General features: G+C 38.7%; 1 protein-coding gene and 1 long non-coding RNA gene across 5 annotated transcripts in view; one reads left to right on the plus strand and one right to left on the minus strand.

The window, feature by feature from the left end:
• The first annotated feature begins 1,178 nt into the window (after positions 1-1,178).
• The window catches only part of LOC126586808 (uncharacterized), a 29,065-nt gene continuing 15,060 nt past the window's right edge, over positions 1,179-15,183 (plus strand). Inside the window, exons 1-13 of one of the 4 annotated variants that reach the window (XM_050251752.1) lie at positions 1,179-1,454; positions 1,571-1,744; positions 2,258-2,353; positions 2,593-2,662; positions 2,770-2,903; positions 3,683-3,823; positions 3,937-4,061; positions 4,949-5,117; positions 5,218-5,316; positions 5,510-5,587; positions 5,673-5,732; positions 5,870-6,027; positions 6,266-6,464. In XM_050251752.1, coding sequence (XP_050107709.1) covers positions 1,347-1,454; positions 1,571-1,744; positions 2,258-2,353; positions 2,593-2,662; positions 2,770-2,903; positions 3,683-3,823; positions 3,937-4,061; positions 4,949-5,117; positions 5,218-5,316; positions 5,510-5,587; positions 5,673-5,732; positions 5,870-6,027; positions 6,266-6,464 — 1,611 coding nt within the window. In that variant the 5' untranslated portion in view covers positions 1,179-1,346. The remainder of the gene's footprint in view (positions 1,455-1,570; positions 1,745-2,257; positions 2,354-2,592; positions 2,663-2,769; positions 2,904-3,682; positions 3,824-3,936; positions 4,062-4,948; positions 5,118-5,217; positions 5,317-5,509; positions 5,588-5,672; positions 5,733-5,869; positions 6,028-6,265; positions 6,465-15,183) is intronic. The other 3 variants (XM_050251753.1, XM_050251754.1, XM_050251755.1) reach the window with 3 other exon arrangements.
• Positions 7,252-8,425, minus strand: LOC126586822 (uncharacterized). Its single transcript, XR_007610910.1, has 2 exons — positions 8,293-8,425; positions 7,252-7,453 (listed from the first exon to the last, which is right to left on the minus strand). It is a non-coding gene; the product is annotated as an uncharacterized LOC126586822 (long non-coding RNA).

The raw sequence follows: 15,183 nt of genomic DNA on the forward strand, positions 1-15,183 counted from the left end.
TAAAGGTCGGGATTCTTTTTGCACAAGTAGATGGGACGACGCTGGTGTCCTGCGGGATGGCGTCGCATTGTGTCCTGTTTATCTTGGTCTTTGCTCCCTAGGCTTTCGGGGAAGCTCTCTTTATGTTGTTTGGCCTGGTGCCCTTCTGCTTCTATGAATTGTTCTTTCAACCAAAAAAAAAAAAATGAGGGTTTCTGTGGAATTATATTTTAGTTCATAAATTGTCTTGATTTTTTTTTCCTATCAAGAGGTTGATCATTTTATTCTAAAAGGAGATTCAGATTTCTTTCAATTACGTTTTTTTACTATTTTTTAATTTTTTGACATTTAACCCTTTCTATTAGAAATGGCCTAATGATTTTGAAGGCCCCTAAAGCTAACATTCAAAAACCCAGCATATACCCGCACCAAGCCCAAACCTGAGCCCAATCGAAAATCTAATTCTTCATCGCTTCTGACCCAACTAAACCAAAGGGGGTGTATTCAATTGAGAATTTAAAAGACTTTAATAGATTTATAAATTCATGAATTTTTATGGAATTTAATTGATTTGTATAGATTCCATATAAAATTTTGATTCAATTTCTTCGAAATCTTATGGGGAGATGTGAGATTTGTGGATGTTTTAAGATACACTACGAAATCTCTCTAATTCCCTCTAATTTCTCAACTTTCTCAAATTCTTTAAAATCAATTTGTAATTGAATACAACTCAACTGTTATAAACTTATTTAAAATCTTAATTGAATAAAGGAGGTGTATTCAATTGAGAATTTAAAAGACTTTAATAGATTTATAAATTCATGAATTTTTATGGAATTTAATTGATTTGTATAGATTCCATATAAAATTTTGATTCAATTTCTTCGAAATCTTATGGGGAGATGTGAGATTTGTGGATGTTTTAAAATACACTACGAAATCTCTCTAATTCCCTCTAATTTCTCAACTTTCTCAAATTCTTTAAAATCAATTTGTAATTGAATACAACTCAACTGTTATAAACTTATTTAAAATCTTAATTGAATACATTCGGATTTCTAAAGACTTTAATAAACAATCTTAAAATTCTAATTGAATACATCTTGAATTTCAGAGAATCACTTAAAATCTTGATTGAATACACCGAAATTCATTAAAATAATTAAAATACCACAAAATCTCAATTGAAATACAAGCAAAGTTTTGAAGTCCAAATTTTCGCAGATACAGTTTTTCTGAAGCGCGAAAAAGAATAAAATATCACAAAATCACAAAATAATGGGAGGGTTTCCGATTCTGAAACTGAAAAACCCTCTTCTTCTAGGGTTTTAAGTTCACCCTCTCTGAGCTTCGAAGCTCCGTCAATGGCAAGCACTAAGCCCGTCGACGCCTCCCTCTGGTGGGACTCTTTCTCTCTCTTACTAACCGAGCTCGAAAATGCCTCTCTGTCGTCCGACCTCCCTCCCATTCTGGTAAACCCCCATCTCTCTCTCTCTCTCTCTCTCTCTCTCTCTCTCTATATATATATATATATATATATGAATAAAAATGTATGAAAAGTTTTGAACTTGATTGGTATTTTACTAAGGTAAAGACATTGAAGGACAATCATGCATGGTTCGTGGACACAGTGTCTTGCTTCAAGCCGCCCAATGAGAATTCGAGGGAGGCTTTGAATTCACAGCAAGTGGAAATTTGGTCTCATCAGTTGAATATAAAGCCTGAATTGAAAGATAAAGCTTTGAAAATCAGCTCCTATTTGGTGAGTTTGTACTGCTGCTTTTATCCCACTTTTACTTCTAAAATGTGTGTACATCTGGTGGATATATATACATACATTTTGGATTTTCAAATCAACTAAAATTCCGAATTTGAACTTCGGCCTAGTGTAAAAGTTTTTGTTTTTTGCTTTCGGGCTCAGCGAGAACTTTGATTTCGTTTTCGAGTCTCAATTACTGACTTGTAAAACTAATCAAGCAGTTTAGGAATAATGAAATATGTTATAATGGGACTTTTTCTGAGCTTGGAATGATCCACATGCAAAATTTCAACAATTGGGTGCTGCTTGGCTGATTTAATTACATGTTCTCATGTTTTTGGAAGCAGATAGATAATGATATTCTGTATAACATTTTCAACAATTGGGTGCTGCTTGGCTGATTTAATTACATGTTCTCATGTTGTTGGAAGCAGATAGATAATGATATTCTGTATAACATAGTGATGGTCATTGATTCTCCATTTGCTACGAAACTTATTTTGTTGTTTGTCTCAGTGTCTGGATGAGGTGCAATTGTACATTCTTGTTGAAAGGTCTCTTGAGAACAAAGATGTAGCTCTTGACTCTATACTGCACGAGTATTTTCATGCAGTTAGTATCTCTCTCATTGCCTGGCTGATATGAGTGTTGGATGCTATAACAGTTCCTATGTTCTAAGTACTTGGTGTGAGGGTTGGATGAGCTCGGTGCAAACGAAATTATTTGCTGCTTACATAAATCAGACACTTTTTTACCACAAAAGGGAAAGAAAAAAGAAGAGGGACATTTATAGCTAGTGGTCTGTCTCACTTAATTTGTTTCTGTTTTCCCCCTTCTATTCCCTCATGCAGGTGATTATTCACTATTACGTTGAACGCCAGTGCCTGCTGAAGTGCACGAGGAGTATTCTCACACATGCTTGTAAGTCAATCATCAATCCCACCCTCCATTTAAACTTTCTATGGCATCATGGATACATTTTTAGAGCTGAACTTCAACAAATGTTTGAGAATTGGTCATTAATACAGTGTCTTTTGGAAGCGTCTCTGGAGAAGCTAATGCTATTAAGGAGGAAGTACTAAAGTTGATTTCTGACGGAATGGAGGCGAAGCTGATAAATGTGCTGCAAGTCCTTTTCTCCTCCGATCACCCTGAACAAATGGTATGCATAAATCCCAATTCAAGAACGGACTTTGTTTGATTTTGAGTCTTCTAAACTAGATGGAAAATATGATATTACCCCTTAAGTTTATAAATCCCTACTCCCTAGTGTAGCAATTAGGTTGTTTTCCCCGCTTCAGGCGCCCTTTTGATCTTTTCGTTTTTATGGGATGTGCTATGCCAAATTATGAAGTTCATTGACATCGAAATTACATCTTACTGCATTGTTGACCATCTTTGGCTACAATGTCAGTAGTGGGGGATAGGAAGCTGACACAATGGACAAGGTAACTCTTTGGTATTTTATCTTTTACTAGGTTTTCATATTGTTATTTGAGATAGTGTGTTGAAGGAGGTTATGTTAAGTAAAACAGAGGTTGTAGTGACCTAATTGGACTGTGGGAGTCATTGCTATGACACAGTTGGGGGAAGTTTAAAGCCAGTTATTAACAACTATGAAGTCTCTGCTCGCATGTGATGTGCAGTAGCCTAAGAAACATATATTTGGGTGGGGAACATCTATTTAGTTGTCCCTGTCTTACATTCATGCGAGGCTGTAGGACAGAAGATGTGAAACAAATTTTAGCTTCAGCAAGTGGGACTATCCTATCATACTTGACAATCTAAAGTTTCCTATTTATATTTGAAATTACGTTGATGCCCATGTACAAATACGCGTCTCGACATATGTGTACACGTCTACATGCACATTTTTTTGGGATTGAATAATTATGTATTTGTTACAAAACCTGATGTTATCTTGTCTGGTTGCTTTATTAGGATATTGATCTTTTCACTTTGTGGGCTGAGGAGACACTAATTGAAGACAATTTGGTTTTGGACATTCTTTTCCCTGCTTATTATGAGTCATTTTGTACTTGTAATGGTGAAAGGTGGAAAACTTTGTGCGTGCTCTATAAGGTATTTTGTTATCTTCGTCACAGAATTCATTTATGAAGTACTCTCTTATCCAGTCCAAGCTCAATACATTTTTCCTGCTGGGAATTTTATCTGGGTCTTATAACTTTGAAAAGCTGGCAGTATCAACTGAAGCACTACGTTCTTCTTATCAAACCAAAGTCCAGCTGCTTCTAATCCTTATAGAAACCCTGGACCTGGAAAGTCTTCTCCAGATGGTTCACGATGCAATCCCTTTCAGGTTCTTAGCTAGTTAGGATGCATCTATGTATTTACTCTGCAAGTCATGATCTAGTGACAGTAAATATCTTTGGTCAAATTGTTGATTTTTGCATTAAATATCTAAATTGTGGAGTTCACATTTGTTGCAATATTTTTTGGCTTATGTCATTACTCAATGAAGATTCCTTTTGGCGGAGACCAAGGGATGAACTGTCCTGAGGTGGAATCCACTTGTAAGGCAGACGCCCCATGCCTTTAGTTTGCCTCATCTTTAAGACATGGTGTTGTAATTTAGACAGGACCGAGTTAAAATAACAAAGGTGGATTTAAGTATTGGTTTCTATCGGGTCAGAAAATTCTGCTAACCATGAAAACCAAGCACATACGATTTTGTTCTTTTATTATTATTTTTTTCATGTGAATGCAATATGATTGATACTTTTATATAACTAAGAATCACTGACCCATTACAAGGTCGAACGTTTCCATACCCAAACTACAGAATCCTGATTTGAGTGAACCTTCACTACTATCTGATCTATAAGCATGCTTTTAGCCAAGCCTGTGATGCTACTGTGACTGGGAATTCAGGACAATCTATATTTTTAGGTTTGCAATCGGAGGACCATAGGATAATCTTATTTGCAATTTTAAAATGCCATGAAGGCAACTATGGATATAGATAAGCTAAATTGTGCTGGGTAACTTTCTTTTTATTTATTAAAATGCAAACTGTTAAGCTTCATCAGTATCATTCTAATCAATGGTTGATTCCGTAGGGCTTATATGCTATTGTTGGCTCTGTTCTTTGTGTCCATTATTAAAATTTCCAGTTTATACATCCTTTAACTATATCCTTTCTTATTTTCTTTTTCTAAATGTTAGAACACTTGTGTTATTCCTCAGGCAGGGCACATTTGTTTTTACTTTGGCTGATGTCCAAGAGATGGAAGCGATAATTTCAACATTCAATGCTTTTGAAACAAAAGAAGCAGGTCCATTAATTCTAGCCTGGGCTGTGTTTCTTTGTCTGATTTCGTCACTTCCAGGTAGTGAAGAGAGCAATGTACTAATGGTATGTGGTTCTGTGCATATGTTGTCTCTGATTCCAGTCTGCATGAATAATACAAATAATTAATGTGTTTAGTTTAGTTTTATTTTATTTTATTTTCCAGGAGATTGATCATGTTGGTTATGTTCGTCAAGCGTTCGAGGCTGCATTGTTGAATGATTGTGTTGAAATCCTTCAAAGTGATGTATTGAAGGAACCAGATGTAAGTTATTCTCAATTTGTAAGTGTATGTGTTTAGAGTGATCAGTTTCTAGGGGTGCCCCATATGTTCAAGTTTTCTGCTTGGTTTTTTCGTCTCTTGGGATCCATCTTGAGGTGTTAACGAGTTTTGCATCTCTTCCCTCAGTCTTTTCATTTCCTAAAGAGTGATCATTTTTGTGTTTTGTTTTCTTTAGGGGCCTGCTGACGGCTACCGTAGTGTGTTGAGAACTTTTGTATCTGCATTTATTGCCTCTTATGCGATCAGTCTTCAGGTAAATGCATAATGGACCTCTGCTAAAACCTTGTTAGCATTTTTTTGGATGTATTTCTTATTTCTTCTGTCCTTGTTTTGTGCAGCTGGAAGATAAATCTCTGAAGTTAATACTGGATATTCTTTGCAAAATTTATCAGGGAGAGGTTTGGACACTTGTTATATTTCAGCATCTGTGACTTCAATATAAATATTTTATAATTATAAAGTTCAAATTGTGATTTTTGTTTGAATAGTGTAATTGTTACTCAATTCTAAATGGCAGTTCTTCTGAATTTTGCAGGAGTCACTTTGTATCCAGTTTTGGGATCGTGAAAGTTTTATTGATGGCCCTATCCGGTGTCTTCTTTGCAACTTAGAGGGTGAATTTCCTTTCAGGACTGTGGAACTAGTTCGCCTTTTATCATCACTTTGTGAAGGAACTTGGCCTGCAGAATGTGTGTGAGTAGAATTATTTGGCATGGTCGTTCAAATTCTGGTTTTTGATAAACAAAATGAGTGTAGACCTGATCACTATATGGGTGTAGGGTTAAACTTTAATTTGGTTATCGAAATCCTCATTCGGGAAGTATTTGCTTTATTAGTTGAACTTGATAATACTAAGAATTTTTGTAACAATTAATTATATTCGTTTATCTAAACAATTAATTATTATGTTGTGTAATCATCCTGTCAACAGGTATAACTTTTTGGATAAGTCTCTGGGTATATCATCCCTGGTTGAGATTAATGGCTCCTTTGGGGAGGACAGGTCTCAAATTGTGGAGACGCACCTCCCGTTGCATGTTCCTGGATTTGAAGGTCTGGTCATTCCCAGTAAAACCTGTGGACATATTTTAAGATTAGTTAGTGGAAATACCGCTCTTGTACGATGGGAGGTAAATGGCCAATTACTTCAACTAATATTGGTAATTGCTTTGTATTGGTGAATTTTGTATGTTCTTGAGAAATATCACTAGACTTTCAACTGCTTGTAAGTGCACAGGTATTAGGTTATACTTTAAAGAGCATTTTCCAATGTTAGTGCATTTATCTCTGTGTTGTTTTTCTCCTTCCTCTTCAAAGTTTTGTGAAATACTCTTTCAAGTGTAGTTCGAAAATTGAATAGGCATTTTCAGGAATTATCATGTGAAAAGTTCTTACCTATCCTCAAAGGGTTAAATTTTGTCTTTTTTTATGTCCCAATTATACACACTACACGTGCGGCATCAAAATTTTATTTCCTAAATTATCTTCCTTCAATATCGTTTTTTATTTCATCTTCCTTCACTATCTACATCATTAGCAGTGACAAGATTTTTTCTGAGATAATAGGTTACATGTAGTCTTACTTATTGGGTTGTGAAACAGTATATTCAAGGAGAGTAATAGAAGATATCCAATTCTATTTTCAATTTGGTTGCTGTTTCATGCTAATTCATGCCTATTTTGTACAGTATACACAATCTGGGGTGCTAGTATTGCTCATGCACCTGTCTCAGGAGCTGTATTTTGACAGAAATGACAAGGCTCTTCTTATTCTTGACCTATTTAGCTGGATGGTTACTTTTAACACAGTATTGACACACCCCGATCCTAGAATCAAGGCGTGCTGGCCGTCATGTGAGCGTGACGTAACCAAAAGTGCGATGCGGAAGCAAAAGATATGAGAAATACGAAGGAATAAAAAACCAACTACTAGCAATAATATCCAACTAACATGCTAGAGTGAGTTTAAGTGTGCAGTACACAAGTTCAGAGCATAACTACTAGGTGCAGTCAAGTAGGACTATAATTAAATTACAACACCCGCAGGTGAGTCCTACATGCAGGAAGTCTGTCGGAACGCCGAAGAAAACCTCGTGAGCCACCAACTGCTAACTAGAACCTGGAGGAGCGCAAAACAAAATTGAGTGGGTCAGTAAAACCAAAGCTTTTTGAAAACATTTCCTCAAAACAATTCTAACCCCTCACTGTAAAACCTGTATACTTTCCCAGAAAATAACATAATAGTATATAAATCCTCATATATCTCAAATCATCAATCTTTATCAAATCCAGAAAATATGCTATGCTATAAATGTCAATAATAGAATATGGATGCATCGATATAACAGATGACATAATGAATCAATCGGAGACCCTGCAGTTGGTCTTGTACGGTTAATTCTATAGCTCATTATCCCAAACCAACCAGAGTCACCACGGTGACCTGTACGGCACTACTCTGCACATAAATCGGAACTACCTGAAGTAGTCTGTACGACAAGAATGGTGTACTAATATGCTCTAGTGCTTCTCTCATCAATCATCTGCGTGCATAATCTAAGATCACCTATTAGTCGTAACCACCTCTAGTGATCTATACGACTAGCATGTTGGAACCCTCCCATGGTCTGTACGACATGCACCTACTTGGATCCAAGGTGAGCGTGCGGTGCGGTGAATAATATAAGCACTAACACCAGGGGTGCAGGTTATGAGCTCTCAACACAATTTACATCATCAATGATTCACATGAATAACATAAAACTCACCTGATACTTACCTGTGTGTCCACAACACCAATTCACATATATATATATATATATATATATGCATCAATTATCAATTCATATATTTCATAATATGCATGCATGACATTTTAAAACGTATTTTCATTTAAACTCAATTTCTGGGAAAAATATCAATAGTATATAGGTATAAACAGAAATACTGCCCACTCACTGATAAGTCGAAGGGTCGTAACCCCCGTGACGTCCCTGGATGCGCTCGTCCTCGGGATAGGTATCACCTATATGCGAAACAACTATAAAAATGTTAATTAAAGCACATAACCGACAATTCGTAATAACTTCTCATACGGTTCTCAATTTGGATATATGAATATACCACAGTGACCTACTCGACGTCACGGATGTCGAGGTATTTTTAGAAAAAATTTATGAGGTTGCACGCGCCCCCACGCGTCGGCATGGGCACGAGTCTACGCGCCGGCATGGGCACGAGTCTACGCGCCCCTACGCGCGTCTCCTACCTTGGGCTCACCGGACTGGTTTTTCCGGTGGCCGGAAAACTGGAGATTTTTCAATCTCCTTGTTCTCCGTCATTTCTCAACCATTTTTCACGTATTTTATGTCAAAATGAAGCCCTAAGCATGTGGATTCATGTTACACTACTTTAAGGCTCTAAAAACTACGAAATCTCATCGGAGAAATTCCAAGAAAACCGGCCAACTTCGAACTCAACAATCCCGACTTCCAAAACCTTCAAACTAAGTACTCCGAGTTTCCTTAGGACCTCACTAAGCTCACTATAAGTTTAGAATTCCTTGAAAATCAACACATCACAAATGCATGAACAGTACTCAAATCGGACCTCGGGTTTTCAACGTGATTTCGAGGGTTATACGTTCTGGTACCATTCAACTCAAGAGGTCGAAAGGATGAAGAACCTTACCTTTTTGGCGTCGATCCGCGACGTTTTGAGGGTTTTGTGCTTTGGTCCGTACGGTTCGAGAGGGAGAGAGTGAGACTGAAACGGAGAGGAGAGAGAGAGAGCACGGGGGAAAGGAGAGGGTTGTCTTGTGTGTGTGTTGTGTGGTCCACTCAAAAACAAATCACTACTTCATTCCCTAACCACACAAATTTACAACCCAAATTTTAATCTAACTTAAAATTTTTTCCAAAAGCTTATGGAATATGTGTAATTAGTCCAAATAATATGTCACACACACATACCTTAGTAACCGTCAAGGGTAATCCTGTCATTTCACGTTCTCGATAAATAAAATCCCAGAACGGGCTATGACAATCTTTCCCCCTTATAGAATTTCGTCCTCGAAATTCATGCAACCAAACAAGCCACTTAATACTCATAAAACAATCTAGGATACATCTCTCTCATTTGATCTTCCGTCTCCCAAGTAGCTTCTTCTACTAAGTGGTTCCTCCACAATACTTTTACCAAGCTCACTGTCTTATTCCTTAGAACCTTGTCTTTCCAATCCAAGATAGTCACTGGTTCTTCATCATACGTCAAATCCGGATTAATCTCCAAAGGTTGAGGAGGAATCACATGTGAAGGATCTGAAACATAATGTCGAAGCATCGAGACATGAAACACATTATGTACCTTAGATAACTCCGGAGGCAACTCCAATATGTAAGCAACTTCACCAATCCTTTCAGTGATCTCATAAGATCCTATGTACCTAGGACTTAGTTTGCCTCTCTTTCCAAACGGCACTACACCTCTCCAAGGTGATAATTTCAAGAATACCAAATTACCCACATCATAAACTCGATCAGTAGCATGTCTATATGCTAAACTCTTTTGTCGATCCTGGGCCGCTTTCAGGTTGGACTTAATCACTTGAACATTTTGAGTAGTCTCATCCACAATCTCTGGGCCCTCTAGCACTCTTTCACCAACCTCTGACCAACACAATGGCGTGCGACAAGCTCTACCATAAAGTGCCTCAAATGGTGACATACCAATGCTCGAATGAAAACTATTATTGTAGGCAAATTCCATCAAGTCTAGGCGATCATGCCAAGAATCACCAAACTGTAACACTGAAGATCTCAACATATCCTCCAACGTCTGAATAGTCCTCTCTGATTGTCCATCGGTTTGAGGATGATAAGCAATGCTGTAAAGCAGTTTCGTACCAAGAGCTTCCTAAAAAGCTACCCAAAACTTAGAAGTAAATCTTGGATCTCGATCAGATATAATATTCACTGGAACTCCGTGGTACTTCACAATCTTCGTGATGAACAACTTAGCCAATTTATTCAGAGGATACTTTTCCCTCACAAGAATGAAGTGTGCTGACTTAGTAAGCCGATCTACAATCACCCAAACACCTTCAAATCCATTTCATGTACGCGGAAACTTATACACGAAATCCATAGTTATATTTTCCCATTTCCACTGAGGAACGGGAAGTGGTTGCATCCGACCAAAAGGCTTCTTTCTTTTAGCTTTGACTTGCTGACAAACAATACACCTACTTACATACTCTGCAATTTCCCTCTTCATACCCGGCCAATAATAAAATAGTCGAATGGTATGGTACATCTTAGTTCCTCCTGGATGCATCGCATAAGCCGAACAATGTGCTTCATCCAAAATTTCCTTATTTAATTCCTCATTATTCGGCACATACATTCTGTTCTCCTGCATAAGCATGCCATCTGATTCTCGAATCCTGAGGTCTTTCTTTTTCCCTTCATTTCTTAATTGAATCATTTCTTAGATCTCTTCATCAACCATTTGAGCTTCAAGTACACGATTAACCGAGACTGGCCTGACTTGGAAACTAGCAAGAAAAGCTTCTCTTTGTTCTTCTAACTCCAACCTTACTCCAGTAGCTCTCAAATCTGCAAGAAGAGGAACATGACAAGCATACAAAGCATTGAGTCGACCTTGAGGTTTCCTACTCAGTGCATCAGCTACCACATTTGCACGACCCGGATGATACTCAATAGTGCAGTCATAATCACTTAATAACTCCATCCACCTTCGTTGACGAAGATTAAGATCATGCTGAGTGAAAAGATACTGAAGACTCTTATGATCTGTGAAGATCTTACACTTCTCACCATAGAGATAATGCCTCCAAATCTTCAAAGCAAAAACAATGGTTGCCAACTCAAGATCGTGAGTAGGATAATTCCTTTCATGAATCTTCAACTGTCAAGAAGCATAGGCAATCACTCTATTATGCTGCATCAAAACACATCCCAAACCATTCAAAGAAGCATCACTGTAAATCTCAAAGTTACTGCTATCATCAGGAAGTACCAATACTGGAGCATGAGTGAGGCAATATTTCACCTGCTGGAAACTTTGCTCACAATTCTCATCCCAATCAAACTTAACATCCTTCCTGGTTAACTTCATTAGTGGCAAAGCAATCATAGAAAAATCTTGAACAAACCATCGATAATAACCTGCTAGACCCAGAAAACTCCGTACCTCAGTGACGTTTCGTGGTTGTTCCTAATTCTCCACTGCTGCTATCTTTTGAGGATCTACTTGAATTCCTTGTGCCGATACTACATGCCCAAAAAATACCACTTGATTCAACCAAAACTAACATTTACTAAACTTGGCATACAACTGATGCTCCCTCAATTTCTTTAATACCAAGTTAAGATGTCGAATATGATCTGCTTTAGACTTAGAGTATACCAGAATATCATCGATAAAAACAATAACAAACCTATCAAGATATTGCTGGAATACCTCATTCATTAGCCTCATGAAAGCTGCAGGTGCATTAGTCAATCCAAATGGCATCACCAAAAACTCATAATGTCCATAACGGGTTCTGAAAGCCGTCTTAGGTACATCAGCATCTTTAATCTTCAACTGATAATAACCAGATCTCAAATCAATCTTAGAGAACACACATGCACCTTTAAGCTGATCAAACAAATCATCGATACGAGGCAAGGGATAACGGTTTTTAATCGTTACCCGATTCAATTGCCTGTAATCAATACATAATCTCAAAGTTCCATCTTTCTTTCTCATAAACAACACTGGAACTCCCCAAGGTGAAGTACTAGGTTGAATGAAACCTTTATCAGTTAATTCCTGTAACTGAATTTTCAACTCTCTCAATTCAGCTGGAGCCATTCTATATGGAGTCAAAGATATAGGATCCGTACCTGGAAGCAAATCAATAGAAAACTCCACATCTCTATCTGGCGGCAATCCAGGCAAATCATCTGGGAACACATCAGGATAGTGCCTGACTACTCCAACTTCCTCCACACTGCTAGGAACAACATCATTTAACACCACATGTGCTAAGTATCCTTGACAACCTTTCGATAACTTCTTTGCTCTCATGGCAGAGATAACACCATGTCTCACCCCACTGCTTTCACCTACAAAAGTAACCTCTAGTAATCCAGGACGATGAAAAGTAACAGATTTCCCGTAACAATCTATATGGGCACGATTATAATGCAACCAATCTGCCCCTAAAATCACATCAAAATCCACAATATCTAACGGGATAAGATTAGCTGGCATAACTACACCATCTACCATCACTGGACACCCTGGGTAAACACTATCAACGTAACATTTGTCCCCTCTAGGCATAGCAAACTCTAAATCAAATCCTAGAGGTGTAGGGTGAGGTTGAGTCATTTGAGCAAACGTATGAGAAATCACAGAATGTGTAGCACCACAATCAATCAAAACTCTAGCAAAGTGACCAAGGATATTTAACGTACCCATAATCAAGTCCGGATGATTCTGAGCATCTTGCAGTGAGATGTGATTAACATGTCCCTGAGCTTGCTGTCGTCCACCACAACCTTTGTTGCCTTGGTTACCTCGCCCCTGAGAAGTACGTCCCTGTCCTGACTGGCTAGACTGCCTAGGCGGTCCTGCGCTGCTAGTAGCAACCTCTCCCTGTCGGGGCTGACCTCCTTGATGCCACTGAGATCCACTAGTTGGCATGGAAGAATAAGAAGTATAACCTCCAGGGTCTTGGGAATACCCAGTCTGAGAATAAGGATCCTGGGAATACTGATACTGTCCGGGAGTATAGGGAGCAGTATCACCCTGGTAGTGGTAAGCACCACCACGACCCATCTGACCATAACTGCCTGATCCAAAGTTCTGCTGAATCGGCGCTGGAGGTGGCATAGTATACTGCTAAGATCTCTGCTGACTTTGGGGACACTGGGCAACCCTATGACCCATATGTCCACAAGTGTAGCAAGCACCACCACTTCTCCTACACTCTCCATGATGTCTGAAATTACAACTGCGGCACAACGGAGCACCAGAACCACCAGTACCACCAAAATCTCTCTGTCTCTGAAACCTGGGTCCACCAACAAATCTTCCATTTCTCCTCGGGCCTGTGACACTAAATCCTCCACTGGAAGAACTCGAGCTCGCTCCACTTCTCTTGAAATTCTGTGTCTTACGGGGTCCCTGAGTGGAGATACCTTTACCCCTATCCTCTTTCTTCTGATTAGCATTCTTATCTTCATCATCCTCACTGTTACTAGGAAGGTTGTTGGAATCCTCCATCCGAACCAAAATCTCAGAAAACATATGATAATCGGTGCAAGGAAGTGCACTAGCAAAAGTCCGCCATTTCTTTTTAGTTCCCAGCTTAAAACGGCGAAGCATCTTTGCCTGATTACCAGCTGTATCAGGATCATAACGAGACAAGTCGGTAAATTTCCTGTAATACTCATGCGCCGACATATCCTTTTGCTTCAGATGAGTAAACTCCTGCTTCTTACGATCAATGTACTCCGGAGGAACAAATCTTTTCATAAAATGCTCTTTGAATACTTCCCAGTCAGCTGCCATCTCAGGTGACATAAACTTAGTCTGATTAACCCACCAAGTTGCTGGCTCTCGTCCTAAAAATCAAGTAGTGGTCTCCACCCATCTATTAGCAGGAAGATTCCCTTGACTCTGCATCACCTGGAAAGTCTTCTCAATATGGTCTAACCATTTTTCTGCCCCTTTATGACCCTCATTACCCATGAAACGGTCCAATTTCATGTTGTACATAGTCTCCAGGGGTGTTCTCTGAGGAGGAGGAGGAGGAGGATGGATTGCATTCTGGAAGGCATGGGCCATCGCTTCCCCTAATTGAGTTATATCAGGGAAATTAGACTCAGCAGCACGACGTGCTTCCCTACAAGGCGGCATAGTTCTGACAGAAAACACCAAAAGATCATTAGAACATTAACAATTTATACAGGACTGCAACCTAGGCTCTAATACCAAACTGACACACCCCGATCCTAGAATCAAGGCGTGCTGGCCGTCACGTGAGCGTGACGTAACCAAAAGTGCGATGCGGAAACAAAAGATATGAGAAATACGAAGGAATAAAAAACCAACTACTAGCAATAATATCCAACTAACATGCTAGAGTGAGTTTAAGTGTGCAATACACAAGTTCAAAGCATAAATACTAGGTGCAGTCAAGTAGGACTATAATTAAATTACAACACCCGCATGTGAGTCCTACATGCAGAAAGTTTGTCAGAACGCCGAAGAAAAACTCGTGAGCCACCAACTGCTAACTAGAACCTGGAGGGGCGCAAAACAAAATTGAGTGGGTCAATAAAACCAAGGCTTTTCGAAAACATTTCCTCAAAACAATTCTAACCCCTCACTGTAAAACCTGTATACTTTCCCAGAAAATAACATAATAGTATATAAATCCTCATATATCTCAAATCATCAATCTTTATCAAATCCAGAAAATATGCCATGCTATAAATGTCAATAATAGAATATGGATGCATCGATATCACAGATGACATAATGAATCAACCGGAGACCCTGCAGTTGGTCCTGTACGGTTAATTCCATAGCTCATTATCCCAAACCAACCGGAGTCACCACGGTGACCTATACGGCACTACTTTGCACATAAATCGGAACTACCTGAAGTAGTCTGTACGACAAGAATGGTGTACTAATACGCTCTAGTGCTACTCTCATCAATCATCTGCGTGCATAATCTAAGATCACCTACCAGTCGGAGCCACCTCTAGTGATCTATACGACTAACATGTCGGAACCCTTTCATGGTCTGTACGACATGCTCCTACT

The sequence above is a fragment of the Malus sylvestris genome, chromosome 10 (genome assembly GCF_916048215.2).
Source record: "Malus sylvestris chromosome 10, drMalSylv7.2, whole genome shotgun sequence".
Classification (NCBI taxonomy): Eukaryota; Viridiplantae; Streptophyta; class Magnoliopsida; order Rosales; family Rosaceae; genus Malus; species Malus sylvestris.